The sequence below is a fragment of the Halichoerus grypus genome, chromosome 2 (assembly GCF_964656455.1).
Source record: "Halichoerus grypus chromosome 2, mHalGry1.hap1.1, whole genome shotgun sequence".
Taxonomy (NCBI): domain Eukaryota; kingdom Metazoa; phylum Chordata; class Mammalia; order Carnivora; family Phocidae; genus Halichoerus; species Halichoerus grypus.
Genome location: NC_135713.1, coordinates 118,305,089 through 118,328,400, shown reverse-complemented (window position 1 = coordinate 118,328,400; position 23,312 = coordinate 118,305,089). Strand labels below are relative to the sequence as shown.

General features: G+C 38.6%; 1 protein-coding gene across 12 annotated transcripts in view; it reads left to right on the top strand.

The window, feature by feature from the left end:
* The window catches only part of LOC118555229 (protocadherin gamma-C4), a 192,607-nt gene that overhangs the window by 139,250 nt on the left and 30,045 nt on the right, over positions 1–23,312 (top strand). The window contains exon 1 of one of the 12 annotated variants that reach the window (XM_078067384.1): positions 20,582–23,273. The exons of 10 other annotated variants lie outside the window; for them this stretch is intronic. In XM_078067384.1, the coding sequence (XP_077923510.1) occupies positions 20,844–23,273 (2,430 nt within the window). In that variant the 5' untranslated portion in view covers positions 20,582–20,843. Of the gene's footprint in view, positions 1–20,581; positions 23,274–23,312 lie in introns of those variants that run through there. One more of the 12 variants, XM_078067397.1, reaches the window with a different exon arrangement.

The following is a 23,312-nucleotide window of genomic DNA, read 5'->3' as shown; positions in this document are numbered from 1 at the left end:
GGCTTTTTCTTCTACATATATATCTGTAGCATTGTAATAAAGTCTTGAAATCAGGTAAAGTTCCCTAACTTTATTTTTCTTTGCCACAATTGTTTTTGGTTCCGCTTTATTTTTCTTTGCCACAACTGTTTGTGGATCCTTTGATTTTCATATAAATTTGGGTATTATCCTGTTATTTTCTCTAAAAACAAAAAATATGCTGGATATTGATGAGGGTTGCACTGAATCTATAGCTTTAATTTGGGAAAAATTAACAGCATTATTGAAAATTTTGACCCATGAGCATAGTATATCTCTAATTTATTTAAGAATTATTTAACTTCTTTTAGCAAGGTTTTGTGTTTTCCAGTGAGCAGATCTTCTGTATATTCTGATAAACTCATTGCTTAATATTTAATGCCTCCTCCTTGTTTTTTTTTTTTTTTTTAAGATTTTAGTTATGTGACAGAGAGAGACACAGCGAGACAGGGAACACAAGGAGGGGCAGTGGGAGAGGGAGAAGCAGGCTTCCCATGGAGCAGGGAGCCCGATGCGGGGCTCGATCCCAGGACTGGGATCATGACCTGAGCCGAAGGCAGACACTTAATGACTGAGCCACCCAGGCACCCCAAATGTCTTCTATTCTAATTGACATTTTAATTTTTTTATTTTCTAATTGATGACTGGTAGTATATAGAAATGCATTTAGTTTTTGCACATTGATCTTGTATCATGAGCCCTTAGTAAATTGGCTTATCAATTCTGATAGGGGTTTTTGTAGATTCTTCAGTATTCTCTATGTAAACAAACATTTTTTGCAAATAAGGCAGGTTTTTTTTTTATTCCTTTTCAATCTGTGTGTCTTTTCTTTCTTATAGTTGCCCTATTGCATTGGCTAGGATTTCCAGATCAAAACTGAATAGAAATGGTGAGAGTGGACTTCCTTGTGTTGTGTTTGGTTTTTACTGAGGGACGCTTTTAGACTTCTACTATTGAGTTTTCATAGATCTCTTTTAGCAGATTGAAGAAGTACCCTCTATTTCTAGTTTGTTGAGAGTTTTTAATCATGAATGAGTGTCAAATTTTCTCAAATACTTTTTTGCTTCTATCGAAATGATCACATAACCTTTATTTCATTCTGTTAATATGGCAAATGACACAGATTAATTTTTAAATGTTTAGTCAACTTTGCATTTTTAGAGCATATTCAACTTGGTCATTATATACTTTTCTATAATGCTGGATTCATTATGCTAATATTTTGCAAAACATTTTTATATATGTGTTTATAACTGACACTGGTCTGGAGTTTATTTTTCTTGTAATTTCTTTGTCTGGTTTTGTATGGTTTTGGTAAGAACTTTTGGTTTCATTGGTTTTTCTCTATTATTTGTCCATTTTTTAATTTTAATTTTAATTTTTTATATTTTTTAAATTATGTTAGTCACCATACAGTATATCATTAGTTTTTGATGTATTTGTCCATTTTTATAAAAGATTTATTTAGAGAGAGCACGCATACATGTGCATATGAGGGGGGTCAGACAGGGAGAGAGAGAATCTCAAGCAGACTCCTTGCTGAGTGGAGAGCCCCACATGGAGCTCAGTCCCAGGATCCTGAGATCATTACCTGAGCCAAAATCAAGAGTCGGCTGATTAACCACCTGAGCCACCCAGGCACTCCTGTCCATTTTTTATTTCCTTAGTTTCCACTCTCATCTTTATCATTTCCTTCCTTCTACCTACTCTGGGTTTTACTCTTCTTTTTCTAAATTTTCATGGTTATAGCTTAAATCATTGATTTTACACTTTTCTCTTTTTTTTTCTGATTTAAGTAGTTAAATAAATCAATTTTGCTCTGAACTTTAGGCACATTATACTAATTTTGGGTGTTATGTTTCCATTTAGATTCAATAAAAAATGTTTTCTCATACAACTTGCAATTTCTTCCTTGACCTATGGATTATGGATTATTTAAAAAGTATGTTGGTTATTTTCCAAATATTTGATATTTACTCAAATATCTTTTGTCATTGATTTTTAATTTAATTTTATTGCAGTCTAAGAGCATACTTCGTATTGTTTCTATTCTTTTAAATTTGTTAAAATTTGTTTTATGGCCCAGTATATTGTCTATCTTGGCAAATATTCCTTGCATACCTGATAATAGTTTTGTTGTTAGTGATTGTTGTGTTTAGTAATTGTAAACTAAGTCTTGTTGGTTGATACTGTTGTTGAAGCATTGGCATCTTAACTTATGCTTTGTCTACTGGTTCTTTCACTCACTGACAGAGGAGAGTTGATATCTCTAACTACAAATATGGATTTTTTTGTTCTCCCTGTGGTTGTATCAGTTTTTGTATTATATATTGTTTCATATATTAAGCTGTATTATAAAGTACATACACTTCCTTTTTTAATTTTTATTTTAAAATCATTATAGATTCACAAGAAGTTGTAAAAACAGAACAGAAAGGTCCCATGTATCCATTACCAGCTTCCCCCCAATAATAACATCTTACATAATGTAGTATAAGATCAAAACCAGGAAATTGACATTGCTACAATCCACAGATCTCACCTTACTCAAACTTCAACAGTTTATACATGCACTCACTTGTGTGTATGAATAGTGCTGTACAACTTTATCATCTGCATAGATTTGTATAACCCTCACCACAGTCAAATACAGAACTATTTCATCACCACAAAGAACTCCCTCTTACTGCCCTAACCCCTGGCAACCACCCATCTGTCCGCCATTACTATAGTTTTGTCATTTTAAAAAAGTTGTATAAATGGTACTATACACTTCATAACATTTCATGATTGTTTTTTTTCATTCAGTATAAGGCTGTCAAGATCCATCAAACTTGTTGTTGGTATCAAGAATTTGTTTCTTTTTGGGGCACCTGGGTGGCTTGTTTGGTTAGGCATCTGCTTTCGGCTCGGGTCATGATCTCAGGGTCCTGGGACTGAGCCCTGCATTGGGTTCCCTGCTCAGTGGGGAGTCTGCTTCTCCCTCTCCTGCTCCCCCTGCTTGTGTGCATGCTCTCTTGCTCTCTCTCTGTCAAATAAACAAATAAAATCTCTTTTTTAAAAGAATAAATAATAAATTAAAAAAAATAAAATCTTAAAAAAAGAATTTGTTTCTTTTTATTACTGAGTAGTATTCTATTATATGAATATATAAGAGTTAGTTCAGCCATTCACCTCCTGGAAGACTTTTGGGTTGTTTCTGGTTTGGGGCTATTACAAATAAAGTTGCTGTGAACATCATGTAGAAGTTTTTGTAATTTAAGTTTACATTTCTCTGGCATATATGTCCAGGAATGCAATTTCTGTATCATATGGTACGTGTATTTTTATTTTTATAAGAAACTACCAAACTGTTTTTCAGAGCATTGTACCATTTTGTATTCTCAGCAGCAGTTTATGAGAGATCCAGGTTTTCCATATTCCACCAGTATTTGGTATTGTCATGATTTCTTATTTTACCTATTCTAATAGGTGTATGATATCTCATTGTTGTTTTAATTTGCAATTCTATAATGGCTAATGATGTTGAACATCCTTTCATATGCTTATTTGCCATCCATATTATCTTTTTCAGTGAGAGAAATTTATTTTTGTGTTTTGCCCATTTTCTAAATGGATTTTTAATTACTTTTGCATTTTGAGAATTCTTTTTATATTTTAGATAGGGGTCCTTTGTCAGATAGTTTGGAAATACTGTCTTTAGTTCTCAGTTTGTCTTTTTATCCTCTGAACAGGATATTCCTAAAACAAAAGCTTTTAATTTTCAATGAAGTACAATTTATGATTTTCTTTTATGAATCATGCTTTGGTGTCATATCTAAGAACTGTCCACATGCCCTAAGTCCTGAAGATTTTTCTCCTCTATCTTCTAAAAGGTTTTTTGCTTTAAGTTTTATGTTGGCACCTGTGGTTCATTTTGAGTTAATTTTTGTATAAGGTGTGGGGTTTAGGTTGAGAGTCAATTTTTTGTCTATGGATGATCAGTGGTTTCAGTACCATTTATTGAAAAGTCTACCCTTCCTCTGCTGAATTACTTTTGCACCTTTGTCAAAAATCAATTGGCCAAACAAAGCTGTGGGAAAGAGTGTACTGGGGATTTGAGGAAGATGTTTTTGTATTCTTCAGGATATGGAAATATGCAAGAGTTGGTGGCAGTCATGGTGAGACCATAAGAGGAGACCATTTGACTTAGCATGAAGTTATACCATGAAAAATACAATTTTTTTTGAGGGAGGGGGAGAGTCAAAGGGAGAATGAGAGACAGTCTTATGCATGCTCCACATCTAGGGCAAGCCCACCCTTGATCTAACAACCCTGAGATCATGACCAGAGCTGAGATCAAGAGTCGGACGCTTGGGGCGCCTGGGTGGCTCAGTTGTTAAGTGTCTGTCTTTGGCTCAGATCATGATCCCAGGGTCTTGGGATCGAGCCCCGCATCGATTTCCTGCTCGGTGGAGAGCCTGCTTCTCCCTCTCCCTCTGCTTGTTGCTCCCCCTACTTGTGCTCACTCTTTGTCAAATAAATAAAATCTTAAAAAAAAAAAAAAAAGAGTCGGATGCTGAACTGACTGAGCCACCCAGATGCCCCTGAAGAATACCATTGTATGTTAAATAAAGAAAAGGAAATAAATCAGGTCCTTGGTGACATATTTATGACCCTGGGTCAAACTAATGATGCCTACTTACTTCTGGGCTTCAGTTATGTAAGCCAATAAATCTTGTTTATGGCTTTAAAAAATAAGTTGGGGGCCACCTGGGTGGCTCAGTCATTAAGCGTCTGCCTTCGGCTCAGGTCATGATCCCAGGGTCCTGGGATCGAGCCCCGCATTGGGCTCCCTGCTCAGCAGGAAGCCTGTTTCTCCCTCTCCCACTCCCCCTGCTTGTGTTCCCTCTCTCACTGTGTCTCTCTCTGTCAAATAAGTTAATAAAATCTTAAAAATAAATAAATAAAAAATAAAAAATAAGTTGGCCATACTTGTGTGGGTCTACTTATGGGTTTACTCTGTTTTATTGAACTATGTGTGTCTCTCTCTTCTAATAGCACGTTCTGTAGATTACTGTAACTATATGGTGAATCTAAAATTGGTTGAAGTAATTCCTCCAACTTTATTCTTCTTTTTCAAGATTGTTTTAGCTATTGTAGGGTCTGTGCCTTTATATGTATATGTTAGAATAAACTTGTCAGTAGTACCAAAAAATACCTTGCTCATATTTTAAACCTAGAGATCAAAGTGGAGGTGGGGAGGAATTGACATTTTTACTATGTTGAGTCTTCTGAACCATGAATATTATGTCTCTCTCCATAATAATTTAGGTATTCTTTTCTTTCTTTCATCAGAATTTTTAAAGTTTTAGTCTGTAAGTTGTGTACATATTTTTGTTAGTTATACTTCAGAATTTCATTTTTTATAGCAAATGTGAATGGCATTGAGTTTTAAATTTCAGTTTCTACATATTCAATCATAGCATATAGAAATAAAATAGATTTTCATAAATGTTGATCTTGTGTCCTGTGACCTTGCTAAAGTCACTTAGTAGTTCTAGGAGCTTTCTTGCAGATTCTTTGGGATTTTTTTTTTTTTTTTTTGGTACATAATTGGGTCATTTGCAAATAGGGACAGCATTATTTCTTTCTTTTAATCTGTATGTCTTTTCTTTCTTTTTCTAGCCTTATTGCACTGGCTAGAACTTCTAATACTATGTTGACTAAGAATAGTGAGAATGGACATCTTTCCTTCTTCTTGATCTTAGGGGGGAAAATATAATCTTGCACTCTTAAGTATCACATTTTATAAGTTTGTGTGGATGTGCTTTATTAAATTGAGGAAGATCTCCTATATTCTTCATTTTCTAAGTTTATTTTTTTTTTAATCATGAATGGGTGTTGAATTTTGTCACATGCTTTTTCTGCACCATTGTATATGATTGTGTAATTTTTCTTCTTTAGCTTGTTGATACTGTGAATTATGCTAATTAATTTTCAAATATTGAACCAGCCTTGCATCCCCAGAATAAACTCCACTTAGTTATGGTGTGTAAATCTTTTTACATGTTGCTGAATTCCATCTACTCATATTTTATTCAGGATTTTTATATTTATATTTATGAGGGATATTGGTTTGTAGTTTTTTGTGCTGCCTTTGTCTGGCTTTGGTATCAGTAAAACCAGCTTCATAAAATGAATTAGGGAGTGTTTTCTCAGGGTGCCTGGGTGGCTTAGTCAGTTATAGGTCTGACTCTTGGACTCAGCTTAAGTCATAATCTCAGGGTTGTGAGAATGAACCCTGTGTTGGGCTCTGTGCTCAGTGAGGAGTGTGCTTCTTTCCCTGTGCCCCTCCCTCCACTTGCACATGCTCTCTCTCTCTCAAATAAATAAGTCAATCTTTAAAAAAAAAAAGGAAGTTTTTCTCCTCTTTTCTAGAAGAGATTGTGTAGAATTGGTGTTAAATCTTCTTTAAAAATTTGGAAGAATTCTCCAGTGAAACCATCTAGGCCTGGAAATTTCTTTTTGGGAATTTTTAAACTATGAATTCAATTTGTCTGCTAGCTATAGGAGTACATAGATTATCCATTTCATATTGGGTCAGTTTTGTAGTAATTGTTTTTTAGCAATTGGTCTATTTTATTTAAATTGTTGAGTTTACATGCATATAGTTGTTCATAAGATTCTCTTATATTCCTTTTAATGTCTGTGGGATCTGTAGTGATAGCCCATTTCACTTTGAATATTGGATTGGCCATCCTTTTTTTTTTTAGGATTTATTTATTTATTTATTTTAGAGAGAGAGAGAAAGAGCGTGTGCATGAGTGGGGGAGAGGGGCAGAGGGAGAGGGAGAGATTCTCAAGCAGACTCCTCCCTGAATGCGCAGCCCAGTGTGGGGCTCAATCCCACAAGCCTGAGATCATGACCCGAGCCAAAACCAAGAGTTGGCCACTTAACTGACTGAGCCACCCAGGCGCCCCTGGATTGTCCATCTTGATAGAGTTTGTCAATTAATCAATTTACTAATTTTAGTAGTTTTCAAAAGCACCAGTTTTTTTTGCCATTGATTTTTTCTATTTTTCTGTTTTCAGTTTTATTGATTTATATATTTCTTTTCATTCATTTATTTATTTATTTATTTATTTATTTATTTATTTATTAAAGATTTTATTTATTTATTTGACAGAGAGAGACACAGCGAGAGAGGGAACACAAGCAGGGGGAGTGGGAGAGGGAGAAGCAGGCTTCCCGCAGAGCAGGGAGCCCGATGCGGGGCTCGATCCCATGACCCTGGGATCACGACCTGAGCCGAAGGCAGACACCCAACGACTGAGCCACCCAGGCGCCCCTATATATTTCTTTTTAAATAGATAAATTGAGGTATAATTTACATATCATGAACTTTACCTATTTTAAGATACAGTTAGAAAAGTTTTAATAAATTCATTTAGTTGTACAACCATCCCCCATCCAGTTTTAGAACATTTTCTTTTTTTTAATAAAGATTTTTATTTATTTGACAGAGAGAGAGAGGGGGAGAGAGGGAGAAGCAGGCTTCCTGCTGAGCAGGGAGCCTGATGTGGGGCTTGATCCCAGGACCCTGGGATCATGACCTGACCAAAGGCAGACGCTTAATGACTGAGCCATCTAGGTGCCCCAGAACATTTTCTTCACCCCAAAGATTTCCTTTGTGTCTGTAGTTCATTTCCTCCCCCAGGCCCAGGCAACCACTGATCAGCTTTCAGTCTGTATAGTTTTTTCTTTTGTAGAAGTTTCATACTAATATAGTTATACAATATGTAGTTTTTATGTTGGCTCCTTTCACTTGGCACAACATTGTTAAGATTCATCCATATTGTAGCATGTATCAGCACTTCATTGGTTTTACTGTTGAATAGTATTTCATTGTATGGCTATACCACTTTTGTTTATCCATGTGTCCATTGATAGACATATGGGTTGATTCCAGTTTATGGCTATTGTGAAAAATATTGCTATGAACTTTTGCTGCAGTCTTTGTATGAACATGTGTTTTAATTTCTCCTGGGTATATACCTAGGAATTCAATTTCATTGATTTATGACCTTGTATTTTTTTTAATAACTTCTTCTGCTAGCTTTGTATTTATTTTGCTCTTCTTTTTCTAGTTTCTTGAGGTGGGAATGTAGTTGACTGATGGGAGAACTTTTACCTTTAGTGCTACATTTCCCTGTCAGAACTGCTTTAGTCTCATCCCACAGATTTTGATAAGTGTATTTTCATTTTCGTTCAGTTCAATATATTGTTAAACTTCCTTTGAGACTTACTCACTGACCCATGGATTACTTAGAATTGTGTTGTTTTATTTCCAAGTGTTTGGAGATTTTCCTGTTAACTTTTCTGTTACTGATTTTCAGTTTAATTCCAGTATGGTCAAAGCATATATTCTGTTTGATTTCTTTTTAAAAAAAACTTGTGATTTGTTTTTTTTTACCCTGGATATGATCAGAGTGTTCCGTGGGTGCTTGAGAAGAAAATGTATCCTGCTCTTGGGTGGAATGTTCTATAAGTGTCAATTAGGTTCTGTTAGTTAATGGTGTTGTTCACTTCTTCTGTATTCTAATTAGTAATTTTGTCAATTGTTGAAAAGAGTTTAATCAGTTGTTTATGTCTTCAGTATCTTTGTTAGTAGTTCTGTCAGTTGTTGTCAGATTGTTGAAGTCTCCAACTTTAATGATGGATCTCTCTATTTTACATTTAAGTTATATCAGGTTTTGCTTCATGTATTTTGAAGTGCTCTCGTTTGGTATGTACACTTTTAAGATGGCTATATCTTCCTAGAGGATTGACCCTTTTATCATTATACAAAGTACTTCTTTGTTTCTTGTAATTTTCTTTGGGTAAATAGACATTTAGGATTGTTAAATCTTCATACTCAACCTTTTTGTTGCTTAGAAATGTTTCTCTTTATCTCTCCTAGTCTATCTTGTCTTAAGGCCTACTTTTTCTGATATTGATATAGCCACTCCAGCTTTCTTATCATTAGTGTTTGCATGGTATATCTTTTCCCATTCTTTATATATAAAGTGCATTTTCTGTAGGAAGGATATTATTGGGTCTTGCTTTTTTTATCCCTCTCTGACTTTTAATTAGAATTTTCAGATTACTTACATTTAATGTAATATGTCTACTGTCTTACTCTTTGTTTTCTTATTATCCTATCCTGTTTATTTCTTCATTCATCTTTTCATGCCTTCTTTTAGATTGAGTATTGTTTAGTATTCCATTTTGTCTCTGATATTTATTACATATCCTCTTTAATTTTTAAGTTGTTGTTCTGGGGTTTATCCTATGCACCTTTAACTTATCACCATAAATATAATGAAAATAATATACCACTTTGCATATAATGCAGGTGCCCTTTATACTTCCATTTTTCTCCTTTTGTGTGTGTGTGTGTGTGCGCGCGCTATTGTTGCCTCACATTTTCCTTCTGCAGTATTTTTAGACTCGCAATATGTTGTTGTTACTTTACTTTAAACAATCAATTATCTTTTAAAGAAACTAGAAAGTGAGAAGTTTTTCATATGTAACCTACATATTTATCATTTCTGTCTTTACTTTACATAGATTCAAGTTTCTATCGAGTGTCATTTTCCTTCAGACTGAATAACTTCCTTTAATGGTTCTGGTAGTATAGATCTTCTGGTTACATATTTTCTTGTTTTTTGTTTGAAAAAAAGTCTTTATTTCACCTTCATTTTTGGAAGGTACTTTTGCTGGATATAGAATTCTAGATTGACTTTTTTTCTTTCAGTACTTTAAAGATATTATTCCTCTCTGTTCTGCCTTGTGTTGTTTCTAATGAGAATTTTACAGTCTTTTTTTTTTTTTTTTTAAAGATTTCATTCATTTACTTAACAGAGAGACACACAGCGAGAGAGGGAACACAAGCAGGGGGAGTGGGAGAGGGAGAAGCAGGCCCCCCGCCAAGCAGGGAGCCCGATGCGGGGCTCGATCCCAGGACCCTGGTATCATGACCTGAGCCGGAGGCAGACGCTTAACATCTGAGCCACTCAGGTGCCCCAACAGTCTTTTTTTTTTTTTTTCTTCTGTATTTAATGTTTCTTTTCCTCTGACTGCTTCTAAATTTTTCTCTTTATCTATGAAATTTGATTATGATGGGCCTAAGTGTGTTTTTCTTGACGTTTATTCTTCTTGGAACTTGTTGAGCTTCTTGAGTCTATGGATCTGTACTTTTCTTTAAATTTAGAAAGTTTTGAGCTATATTCAAATATTATTACACACACACACGCACACACAATTATGGAACTCCAATTTTACTTATGTTAGACCAACTGATATTTTCCAACATTTTTTCTCTGTACGTTTGTCTGTTACTATGTTTTCAAGTTCAGCGAACTTCTTTAGTGTCTAGACTGCTGTTAATCCCATCTAGTGAAGTTTTCATTTCATATATGTTATTTTTCACTTCTAGAAATTCCATTTCATTCTTACATTTCTCTCCATTTCTCTCATTGTTTTCATGTTTTCCTTTAAATCCTTGAGAGTATTTACAACAGCTGTTTTAAAGTCATTGTCTGCTAATTTAATTACCTCTGTTATTTCTAGTGATGATTTTCTCCCTGGTTTTAAGTCACAATTTGCTGATTATTTGCATGCCTAGTAATGTTTTTATTGGGTGGTAGACATTGTAAATGCTACATTGTTGAATGTTTGGGTTTTGTTGTCTTTCTTTAAAAAGTATTGAAATTGTCTGGGAAGGCAGTTATTTGCAGATCTGGTTTATCTTTTCAAGGCTTGTTTTTATTTATATTTTTTAAAGATTTTATTTATTTGACAGAGAGAGACAGAGAGGGAACACAGTAGGGGGAATGGGAGAGGGAGAAGCAGGCTCCCTTCTGAGCAGGGAGCCCGACACGGGGCTCAATCCCAGGACCCTGGGATCATGACCTGAGCTGAAGGCAGACACTTGACGACTGAGCCACCCAGGCACCCCTCAAGACTTGTTTTTAAATTTTGTTAGGAAAGGTCTATAGAAACCTTTGCATTGGGCTAGTTAGTCCAGCTACTAAGTTGTGATCTTTTTTTTACTATTCATCATGATTTTTATATTCTGACTGAATGGAATCCAAATATTTACCCTCCCTGTGTGAGCTCCAGAAATTCTTCAGCTTATAGCTCCCTTGTTCTTTGCTCAGCTTCTGGAGAGTTATCAGTCTGTGTGTACTCGATTATTGTTCATCCAGAGACTCAGGGGATCCTTCTCCAGAATTCTGGGGTTCTTTACATAGCTCCATTCTCTGTTTCACAAATTCTACCTGCCTCAGCCTCTCCAAACTCTAATTTCTACTCCTGAATTCAACAAGACCACTTTGTTATTCTTGGGTTTCCCCTTTTTTGCCCCATGGTCTGAAAATTGCCTCCAGGCAAAATATTAGAGATCCTAGGACTCACCTTATTTGTTTCCCTTCTCTTGGTCTCCCATTCCTTTTAAGCCAGTGTCTAAGAGCATTTTTCCACATATTTTCATTAGTGTTCAAGGTTGCTTATAATGCTATGGCTAGTTGCACATGAGCAGAAGTAAAAGTTATCACTTTGCTTTTTGTACTAACATTATATCCTGGAAATCATTGTATATTAATTTTTAGAGATCTTTATTTTTTATAGCTTCCTAAAACTCTATTATATGTGTACATATCATAGTCTATTCAGTCAATCTATAGTTTGCCATTTAGGTAATTTCTAATCTTTTTGCAATTACAAATAATGTTGTAATGAATAATCTGGTACATATGTATTTTCATAATTTTTGAGGTGTATCTTCAGGGTATATTCCTAAAAGTGTAATTATTAGGTCATAGGGTAAATGCATATATAGGTTTGTTAGATGTAACTGTTTCCCTCCATATAGGTTGTATTGTTTTGCATTCCTACCAGTAGATGAGAATGCTTATTTTCCCATAGCCTCCTCTATAGAGTATGTTGTCAAGATTTTTAATTTTTGCTAGTGTGATTATTTTAAAAATTTCAAAATAGTTTTGATTAGAGCTTCGCTCATTATGATTGAATTTAAAGATCTTTTCACATATTTAAGAGACAGTTTATCTCTTTTTAAAAATTGTTCATGTCTTATGTTCATTTTACTATATGATTTTTTAGTGCCTTGTCTGAAAATTAAAAAAAAAGTTATTTATGTATTTAGAGATATTAGCTCTTTGCCCAAGATATAAGTTGCAAATATTTTTTCTCAGTATGTCATTTGTCTTTCAGCTTTGTTTAGAGTATTTTTTGAGCTTCCATCTTTTTTCCTTTTTATTTTTATGTAATCAAATTAATCAGTCTTTTCTTATATTGCATTTAGGTTTTGAGTCATGCTTAGAAAGCCTTGCCCCACATTGAGGTTACAGAAAAATCAATCAGTTTTCTTCTAGTACTTAAATGATTTTTTTGTTTTTATATTGGGATCCTTGATCTGTATGGGTTTTATTCTTGTGTGTGCTGAGGTATGGATCTAATTTTATCTTTTTTTCTTTTTCAAATGGCTGTCCAGTTGTCTCAGTACTGTTCATTAAAAGCTTCATCTTTGTCTCAGTGATTTGAGATAGCATCTTTATTGTGTACTAAACTTTTATATTGATAGAGGGCTTAAAGATCAGAAAGTTATACTTCCTTCTCACTCAAAGTTATTGGTATATTTTGAAGTGAATTACTTCATTAAAAAATAAACAATTCAACTACACAAGGCATCCATTTGGTGAGAACTGATAATAATTTAGATAAAAATATAATATGCTGGGGGAAAATTGAAGAAATTTTATCTAAGGAGAATTTAGATCTCTTGGAAGATTTTCAAGTGGGCAATTAATATTTTGCAGGTAGTTTCCTGGCATATTTGAGTTTCTTATCTAATAAACAGTAAGAGAGTACTAATGTGATCAGGATTAGATAAGAATAGCATTCAAATAGGCGAAGAGGTAAACATCTTTTTTTCTTAAACTTTTGATCTCTAAAATCACTGATTTGTTTCAAAATATTTTTTTAAGATTTTATTTATTTTAGAGAGAGAGGGGGTGCACATGTGCATGAGCAGGGGGATAGGGAGGGGTGGAGGGAGAGGGAGGGAGAAAGAATCTTAGGCAGACTCTGCTGAACACAGAGCCCAATGCAGGGCTCAATCTCACGACCCTGAGATCATGACCTGATGCAAAACCAAGAGTCAGACACTAAGCTCAACCGACTGAGCCACCCAGGTGCCCCTGTAGTTTCAAAATATGTTTTTATTTAAATTCAATTAATTAACATATAGTGTATTAGTTTCAGAGGTAGAGTTCAGTGATTCATCAGTTGTATATAACACCCAGTGCTCATTCCATCAGTGCCCTCCTTAATGCCCATCATCCAGTTAGCCCATCCTCCTACCCACCTCTCCTCCAGCAACCCTCAGTTTGTTTCTTATAGTTAAGAGTCTCTTATGGTTTGTCTCCCTCTCTGATTTCATCTTACTTTATTTTTCCCTCCCTTTCCGTATAATCCTCTGTTTTGTTTCTTTTTAAAATTATTTTATTTTATTTATTTACTTGAGAGAGAGAGCGCACACAGAGGGAGAGGGAGAAGTAGGCTCCCCTCTGAGCAGGGAGCCCAATGCGGGACTTGATCCCAGGACCCTGAGATTATGACCCTAGCCCAAGGCAGATGCTTAATGGACTGAGCCACCAAGGTGCCCCCTGTTTTGTTTCTTATTGATGAAATTATTTCTTCTTGTTCTGAGGGGAGATAGAATGGTATAAAACTTATTTTTAAGATTCATAGATCTTCTCAAATCAAAGTATGCAAGATATTTCTTTTCATGTAAATAAACTTCAGATAAATATTAAGGCTAAACTCTTTAGCTTATTCACCAAATCCTTAATCTCCCACCTGTGTAAATTGTGATATGTGTTTGATTAATCTCTTGGTTATCTGTTTTTGTACCAGTTCTCCCCAAATGATCCCTTGATTTGACCTTGGAATATTCCTCAAATAGGCAAATTAGGTTAAATTGAAAGATTACTAGATGATATTTAGGATTTTAAGGGGATAATACATATACTTTTTCCTTGAATGCAATAATTTAACAGTACCATGAGCAGGATTTTTTTATATTACTGATACTCTGAGAATAAATAATACTATGATGTAGTTACCCAGGATTTAAAAATGATATTAGGACATATTTGAGAGGTTCCTCTGTGCCAGGCAAGGCCAGCTTCATGAGCATGTGATCTGTACAGTCACATGGGTCCCCTTTCTTAGAAGGGCCCTGCAATTTGGGTTAGTGCCCTGCTGTTACTGTCTTGAAATTCTTAATTTTTAAACAAGGAGCCCCCATTTTCATTTTTCATTGGCCTTTCAAATTAGGTAGCCAGTCATAGGACACTATTTAAGGTATTTGGCTCAGGAAGTAGCAGTAGAGAGGAAAAGTAATTGATAGATTCAAAATACATTTTGGAGGTAGTAAGCATTGGCATGTACTGGTAATTAATTGAATGTGGAAATGTAGAAAAAGATGTTAAAGAATGACTTGGGAATTCTTTTTTTTAAGATTTTATTTGTCAGTAATCTCTGCACTTAATGTGGTCACTTGAACTCAAAACCCAGAGATCAAGAGTTGCATGCTCTACTGACTGAGACAGCCAGGAACCCTGGACTTGGGAATTTTTACTCAGTGGTTGCCTGAGGCTGGGGGTAGGGGCAAGGATTGACTGCAGACAGGATTAAGGCATTTTTGGGGTGATGGGAATACAGCAAAACTGGATTGTGGTGTTGGTTGCATAACTATAAATATACTAAAAATAATTTATTGTCTAGGTGAACTCTATGGTAAATGTAAAGCTGTTAAAATATTAACAGATTGAGATGCTTGGTTATGTCAAGGGGTGCTATTATTATTCCCATTTTACAGATAAAGAAAATGAAAGAAGTTAAAAATAAGAACTTTATGGGTACATAGCTACTAAGTGTAATATCCAGTATGGGAACTCACGTCTTTCTGACCTGAAGGCTTCATGCTTGACACCTGTAATATATTTACTTTCTATTTTAAAACTGTCTTTGCTGTATCTCATTGATCAGAGGCTCTCTTGAAATTAAAGAACAGAAAGGAAGGAAGATAGAGACTGGAAAATTGCGTCCTATAATCCTATTATATAACACGGTGTTTCCATTTCCTATCTTTATTTTTTTCCTTAGTGTGATTTGTATTACCACACCTTATTTATCTCTTTAGCAAACTGTATTTTGTTTTTCAAATCATTAGGTTAAGGAATAGTTTCATTAGGCCCACTGGTAGCTTCAAAGAGTGTATCTTCCAAAAACGCTTACACCTAGGGAAAATGGATGGATATAATTGACTCTGTGTAATCCTTAGTGCATTTTATGATTGCTAGGCCACTGGCATGAAGATTGCTGTATTAATAATCATTAAATGTAGAGAGGTGTTGGTCAAAGGGTACAAACTTACAAGATGAATACGTTTTAGGACTCTAATGTTGACTATAGTTAACAGTACTGTAGTATATACTTGAAATATGCTGAGAGACTGTATCTTAATTGTTCTCACCACACACACACACATGTGCGCGTGCATGTGCACACACACACAAACATATCGGTAACTAATGGAGGTGATGGATGTGTTAACTATGTTGTGGTAATTACTTTATAATATAGTAAATCATCATGTTTATTTTTTTTATTTTTTAAAGATTTTATTTATTTATTTGACAGAGAGATACACAGCGAGAGAGGGAACGCAAGCAGGGGGAGTGGGAGAGGGAGAAGCAGGCTTCCCACCGAGCAGGGAGCCCGATGCGGGGCTCGATCCCAGGACTCTGGGATCATGACCTGAGCCGAAGGCAGACGCTTAACGACTGAGCCACCTAGGCGCCCCTAAATCATCATGTTTAAACCTTAAATTTTTACAATTATATTTGCCAATTATACTTTATTTTTTAAAGGATTTTATTTATTTATTTGAGAGAAGGAGAGAGAGAACACAGCGGGAGGGGGGCAGAGGGAGAGGGAGAAGCAGACTCCCCCACTCATCAGGAATCCTGACACGGGGCTCCATCCCAGGACCCCGGGATCATGACCTGAGCTGAAGGCAGATGCTTAACTGACTGAGCCACGGAGGCACCCCTCAATTATACTTTTTTTTTAAAGATTTTTTATTTATTTGACACAGAATGAGAGAGAGCACAAGCAGGAGGTGTGGCAGAGGGAGAGGGAGAAGCAGGCTCTCCACCGAACAGGGAGCCCAATGTGGGCTCGATCCCAGGACCCTGGGATCACAAACTGAGCTGAAGGCAACTGCCCAACCGACTGAGCCACTCAGGCGCCCCCCTCAATTATATTTTAATAAAGTGGGGGGAGGGGGAAGGATTAAGTGCCTACAGTTCTAGATGCCAAGGATATAAGTGGTCATTAAAACAGACATGGTCTCTGACCTCCTACAGCTTTTTTTTTTTTTTTTTTTTTTTTTTTTTTTAGTGGAAGAAGCAGACATCTTAAAAAATCATTCTAAAATATTGTGCTAGGAAATATAGCACAAATGTGCTAAGAAAATATAAGGTGCTCTGAGAGAATATAACAAAGGATCCTGGTTTTAACTGGGGCCTAATGGAAGACTTCTATTAGGAAATAACATTTAAGAGCGCCTGGGTGGCTCAGTTGGTTAAGTGACTGCCTTCGGCTCAGGTCATGATCCTGGAGTCCCTGGATCGAGTCCCGCATCGGGCTCCCTGCTCGGCAGGGAGTCTGCTTCTCCCTTTGACCCTCCCCCTTCTCATGTGCTCTCTCTCTCATTCTCTCTCTCTCTCGCTCTCAAATCAATAAATAAAATCTTAAAAAAAAAAAAAGGAAATAACATTTAAAGTGAGACCTGAAAGATTCATAGAAATTAGCACAGCAAAGGGAGGGAAGGGAAAGCAGCTTTCCCTAGGAGAAGAATAGCCTTTGTAAAGGCCCTGGGGCAGAAGAAGCTTGGCTGAAGACCATACTGTATAATGGAGTGTCAAGAGAGGAAGGCATGAGGATTTAGATACTGTGTAAAGGATTTGGTATTTTATTTCAAGAGCAGTGTGATGCTACCAAGGAGTTTTCAGCTGAATAATTGTGTCATCTAATTAAAATTTTAAGAAGATCAGGGGCGCCTGGGTGGCTCAGTAGGTTGAGTGTCCGACTCTTGGTTTCGGCTCAGGTCATGACCTTGGGGTTGTGGGATCGAGCCCCAAGTTGGGCTCCATGTTCAGCGCGGAGTCTGCTTGAGATTCTCTCCCTCTGTCCCTCCCCCCTGCTTGTGTACTCTCTCTCAAGTAAATAAAATCTTAAAAAAAATTTTTTTTGAAGAAGATCTTTGTGGCTACTATGGAAAATGGAGCCAAGAGGTTCTGCTGACTGATGAAGAGGTCTTAAGAAAACTATGGGCCTTATTATAAATGGGAAAACTATTTCGACTTTTAGAAGCTAATTTTCTTTTTCTTTCTTTTTTTTTTTTAATTTTATTATGTTATGTTAGTCACGATACAATACATCATTGGTTTTTGATGTGGTGATCCACAATCCATTGTTTTCGTATAACACCCAGTGCTCCATGCAGTACGTGCCCTCCTTAATACCCATCACCGGGCTAACCAGTCCCCCCTCCCCCCCTCCCCTCTAAAACCCTCAGTTTGTTTCTCAGAGTCCATAGTCTCTCATGGTTCATCTCTCCCTCCAATTCCCCCCCCATTTTTCCCTTCCTTCTCCTAATGTCCTCCATGCTATTCCTTATGTTCCACAAATAAGTGAAACCATATGATAATTGACTTTCTCTGCTTGACTTATTTCACTTAGCATAATCTCCTCCAGTCCCATCCATGTTGATGTAAAAGTTGGGTATTCATCCTTTCTGATGGCTGAGTAATATTCCATTGTATATATGGACCACATCTTCTTTATCCATTCATCTGTTGAAGGGCATCTCGGCTCTTTCCACAGTTTGGCTATTGCGGACGTTGCTGCTATGAACATTGAGGTGCATATGGCCCTTCTTTTCACTACATCTGTGTTTTTGGGGTAAATACCCAGTAGTGCAATTGCTGGGTCATAGGGTAGCTCTATTTTTAAATTTTTGAGGAACCTCCACACTGTTTTCCAAAGTGGCTGAACCAACTTGCATTCCCACCAACAGTGTAAGAGGGTTTCCCTTTCTCCACAACCTCTCCAACATTTGTTTCTTTCCCTGTCCATTTTTGCCATTCTAACTGGTGTAAGGTGGTATTTCAGTGTGGTTTTGATTTGGATTTCCCTGATGGCTAATGATGATGAACATTTTTTCATGTGCCTGTTAGCCATTTGTATGTCTTCTTCAGAGAAGTGTCTTTTCTTATCTTCTGTAGAAGCTAATTTTCAAAAGCCATGTTGTAATTAAGTGATGGTGAATGGGAAAAAAAAAGATTGATAAACCATTATTTCTGAATAAACCACAGGTCAGTGTTTCTCAAACCCTAATATTCATTCAAATCACACAGGTATTTTGTTAAATCAAAATCTGGTCAGTAGGTACGGAGTAGGGCATTTCTGCGTTTCTAACAAGCTCCTAGGTGATGCCTATGCCGTTGGTTCTTGGCTCACACTTTGAGTATCAAGTGACTAGGCCATATTCTATATTCTGAATATATTCTATAGAACATATTCTGTGTTTGAATGCCCATCAGCCTTCTTGGTGGTCTGATCAATTGTCAAACAGTATTTAAAACTAGGGGGTTTACATCCTCGCCAACATTTGTTGTTCCCTGTCTTGTTAATTTAAGCCATTCTGACTGGTGTAAGGTAGTATCTCATTGTGGTTTTTGATTTATATTTCCCTGATGGCAAGTCATGTGGAGCATTTTTTCATGTGTCTGTTGGCCATTTGGATGTCTTCTTTGGAGAAGTGTCTGTTCATGTCCAGGGTGCGCAGCTCTCTCTTCAGGTTACCTGATCTAACATCCGGAGAATATACTTGAGCTTTAATAAACTTCCCCACTTGTGTCACTCATAAAAAAAAAAAAAAACCTAGGGGGTTTAAAAGATAAAGTATTGAGGACATGGAGAAACAGGTCCAATAGGGATTTTCATCTCTTCAGTAAATACCCTCTTTATACTTACATACTTACCTACTTATTTAACCTGTTTGACTATCTCCCTGCCTCAGGGTACATTTACATTTCAGAAAGGACTGTATGAAATCAAAGTGATGTCCAAGACAAGTATACAGAAATAGTATGAGGCTCTAAAACTTTACATCTCATATTTAATAGGGTGATTTGCATCAGTAATTGAGGCTTACTCTATGCAGGCATTTTACCTGCCTTATTCATTTTATAAGATAAGGACCCAGAAACCCTGTGAGGGTAGTTTCTTGCCCAAGGATGTACAACTTAGCCGACTTATTTCATACTTGATTCTCTTATTCATTATCCTAATCGTTGCTATTTTGTTTGTTTCATGAGTTATAATCTTAATGCAGAAAACTCAAGGCTTTTTATTCTTTGGGTTAAAAGCTTTGTATTCTCTAAAGACCATGGAGCTTTGCTGCTATATCTCAGTCATTTTATAAAGGTGATAATTGGCCTGGATTTTTTCTGTTTTGGGTGTAGGGGGATATTATCCTTTTTTAGCAATGCATCTTCTCTTTGTGGCATATGAACACAAGATATTGGGAAATGGATTGACCATGTAAAGGGAAGTATTTGAGATTATGCATTATGGTTGAGGTTATGTTTGTTGGGAAACGGGGTAGGGAAATGTCACATTGCTCCCTGGTTCTTAAGAAATGAGAGCTAAGGGGCGCCTGGGTGGCTCAGTCACTAAGTGTCTGCCTTCAGCTCAGGTCATGATCCCAGGGTCTTGGGATCGAGCCCCACATTGAGCCCCACATCCGGCTCCATGCTCCGTGGGAAGCCTGCTTCTCCCTCTCCCACTCCTCCTGCCTGTGTTCCTGCTCTCACACTCTCTCTCTGTCAAATAAATAAAATCTTAAAAAAAAAAAAAAAAAAGAAATGAGAACTAAAGAACAACATCCAGTTTTAAAAGAAACCTGAATTTTAAATTTCATAAAACACAGTTAAACTGAACAGAGAGTGGCTCCTGTTGATTTTCTCTACTGAGGAAGTAATAAAATTATAGTCTTATTTGGTAAGAGATAAAGCTGAAATTATTCACATTTCCACAGAAATGCTAAATGCCCCTTTACATGTAGAGTCCAGCTGGATAGGATTTACCCAGCCCTCCAACAAACCAAATTTGTGTTTTTCCAGACAGTGTTGTATCGTTCTCGGTTTGGTTTGACCCTCCCTTCTTGCAATTACAGAGAGCGATTAAAATGTACAATAGGCTTTGGTTTGAAAACTTGCAGAACAGCCAGCTTCATCGCTCTGCAGTTGGCTTTCCAGGCTAAGGCAGGTTTCCGATGTACAGATAAGTACCAAGACGCTTTGGCCCTAAACTCTGGAAAGAAGCCAAAGGAAAGTGAAGCTCCTGTCGGTAGCGTTTGTCCCGCTCAGAGAACCCGGCGCTAGCGCATTCTTCGTGCAGTTATTGGCTGGGACTCTGCGTGCCGCTGTCGGCCAATGAAGACGCTGGAGATCGGGCCTCAGCCCGTCCCCTCTCGGCGCCCCGGGATGAGGCAGAGACTGAACAGCCGGCGAGCAAATCAACGGCATCCGGAAAGCCATGTCCGACTCCGCGCCCAGCGCTCAAGCGCTAACCCGCTGAAAGTTTCTCAGCGAAAAAGCTGGAAAGATCTGGACCCTGCTAAGAGGAACTGCCTTTGAGTGAGATGGTCCCAGAGGCCTGGAGGAGCGGACTGGTAAGCATCGGAAGAGTGGTGGGAGTTTTGTTTCTGCTTGGTGCTTTGCACAGGGCTTCTGCCGTCGCTCGCTATGAGATCCTGGAGGAAAGAGAGAAAGGTTTTGCGGTGGGCAATGTGGTCACGGACCTTGGTTTGGATCTCGGCAGCCTGTCAGCCCGCAGGCTCCGGGTGTTGTCCGGAACTAGCCGAAGGTTCTTTGAGGTGAACCGGGAGACTGGAGAGATGTTCGTGAATGACCGCCTAGATAGAGAGGAGCTTTGTGGGACACTGCCCTCCTGCACCGTAACTCTGGAGCTGGTAGTGGAGACCCCACTAGAGCTGTTAAGCGCGGAAGTGGTGATCCAGGATATCAACGACAACAATCCTTCTTTCCCTACCCGGGAAATGAAATTGGAGATTAGCGAGGCCGTGGCGCCAGGCACGCGCTTCCCGCTGGAGAGCGCGCACGATCCCGATGTAGGAAGCAACTCCTTACAAACCTATGAGCTGAGCCTAAATGAGTACTTTGCGCTTCGCGTTCAGACGCGGGAGGACAGCACCAAGTACGCAGAGCTGGTGCTGGAGCGCGCCCTTGATTGGGAGCGAGAACCAAGTCTCCAGTTGGTGCTGACGGCTTTGGACGGAGGAACTCCGGCTCGTTCCGCCACCCTTCCCATTCGCATCACCGTGCTGGACGCGAATGACAATGCACCTACCTTCAATCAGTCTTTGTACCGTGCGCGTGTGCTGGAGGATGCAGCCCCTGGCACTCCCGTGGTGCAAGTTCATGCAACCGATCTGGATGAAGGCCCCAATGGTGAAATCATTTACTCTTTTGGCAGCCACAACCGCGCCAGTGTGCGAGACCTATTCTCCTTAGATCCTGTAACTGGGGTGCTGACAATCAAGGGTCGCCTGGACTTCGAAGACACGAAACTCCACGAGATTTACATACAGGCCAAAGACAAAGGCGCCACTCCAGAAGGAGCACATTGCAAAGTTTTGGTAGAGGTTGTGGATGTGAATGACAATGCCCCAGAGATCACAGTCACCTCCGTGTACAGCCCAGTCCCTGAGGATGCCCCGCTTGGAACTGTCATTGCTTTGCTCAGTGTGATCGATCTGGATGCTGGGGAGAATGGATTGGTGACTTGCGAGGTTCCTCCAGGTCTCCCCTTCAGTCTTACTTCTTCGCTCAAGAATTACTTTACTTTGAAAACCAGTGCAGCCCTGGATCGTGAGACTGTCCCAGAATACAACCTCAGCATTACCGCTCGAGACTCCGGAGTCCCCTCTCTCTCAGCTCTTACAGTCGTGCAGGTACAAGTCTCTGACATCAACGACAACCCTCCACAGTCTTCCCAGTCCTCCTATGATGTTTATGTTGAGGAAAATAACATCCCTGGGGTTCCAATACTAAATTTAAGTGTCTGGGACCCAGATGCCCCGCAGAATGCTCGCCTTTCCTTCTTTCTCTTGGAGCAAGGAGCTGAAACTGGGCTAGTGGGCCGCTACTTCACAATAAATCGTGACAGTGGCGTCGTGTCATCCTTAGTGCCCCTGGATTATGAAGATCGGCGAGAGTTTGAAATAACAGCTCATGTCAGTGATGGGGGCACTCCGGTCCTGACTACCAACATCAGCGTGAATATATTTGTCACTGACCGCAATGACAATGCCCCCCAGGTCTTATACCCCCGGCCTGGCCGGAGCTCGGTGGAGATGCTGCCCAGAGCCACCGCTCCTGGCCATGTGGTCTCACGGGTGGTAGGCTGGGATCCCGATGCAGGACACAATGCCTGGCTCTCCTACAGTCTCTTGGGAGACTCCAACCAGAGCCTTTTTGCCGTGGGGCTTCACACAGGTCAAGTCAGCACTTCCCGTGCAGTCCAGGACACAGATGTGCCCAGGCAGACTCTTATGGTCTTGATCAAAGACAACGGGGAGCCATCACTGTCCACCACCGCAACCCTGACTGTGTCAGTAACCGAGGATTCTCCTGAAGCCCGGGCTGAGTTCCCCTCCGGCTCTGCCCCTCGGGAGCAGAATAAAAATCTCACCTTTTATCTACTCCTCTCTCTAATCCTGGTTTCTGTGGGGTTCGCAGTCACAGTACTGGGAGTGATTATATTCAAAGTTTACAAGTGGAAGCAGTCCAGGGACCTGTACCGAGCTCCAGTGAGCTCCCTGTACCGAACACCAGGGTCCTCTCTGCATGCAGACGCCGTGCGGGGTGGCCTGATGCCACCACACCTTTACCATCAGGTGTACCTCACCACCGACTCACGCTGCAGCGACCCGCTGCTGAAGAAACCTGGTGCTGCCAGCCCACTGGCCAGCCGCCAGAACACGCTGCGGAGCTGTGATCCGGTGTTCTATAGGCAAGTGTTGGGTGCAGAGAGCTCCCCTCCTGGACAGGTAAGGGTTAGCATCCCAGAACGATAGTAATGCTTTTTG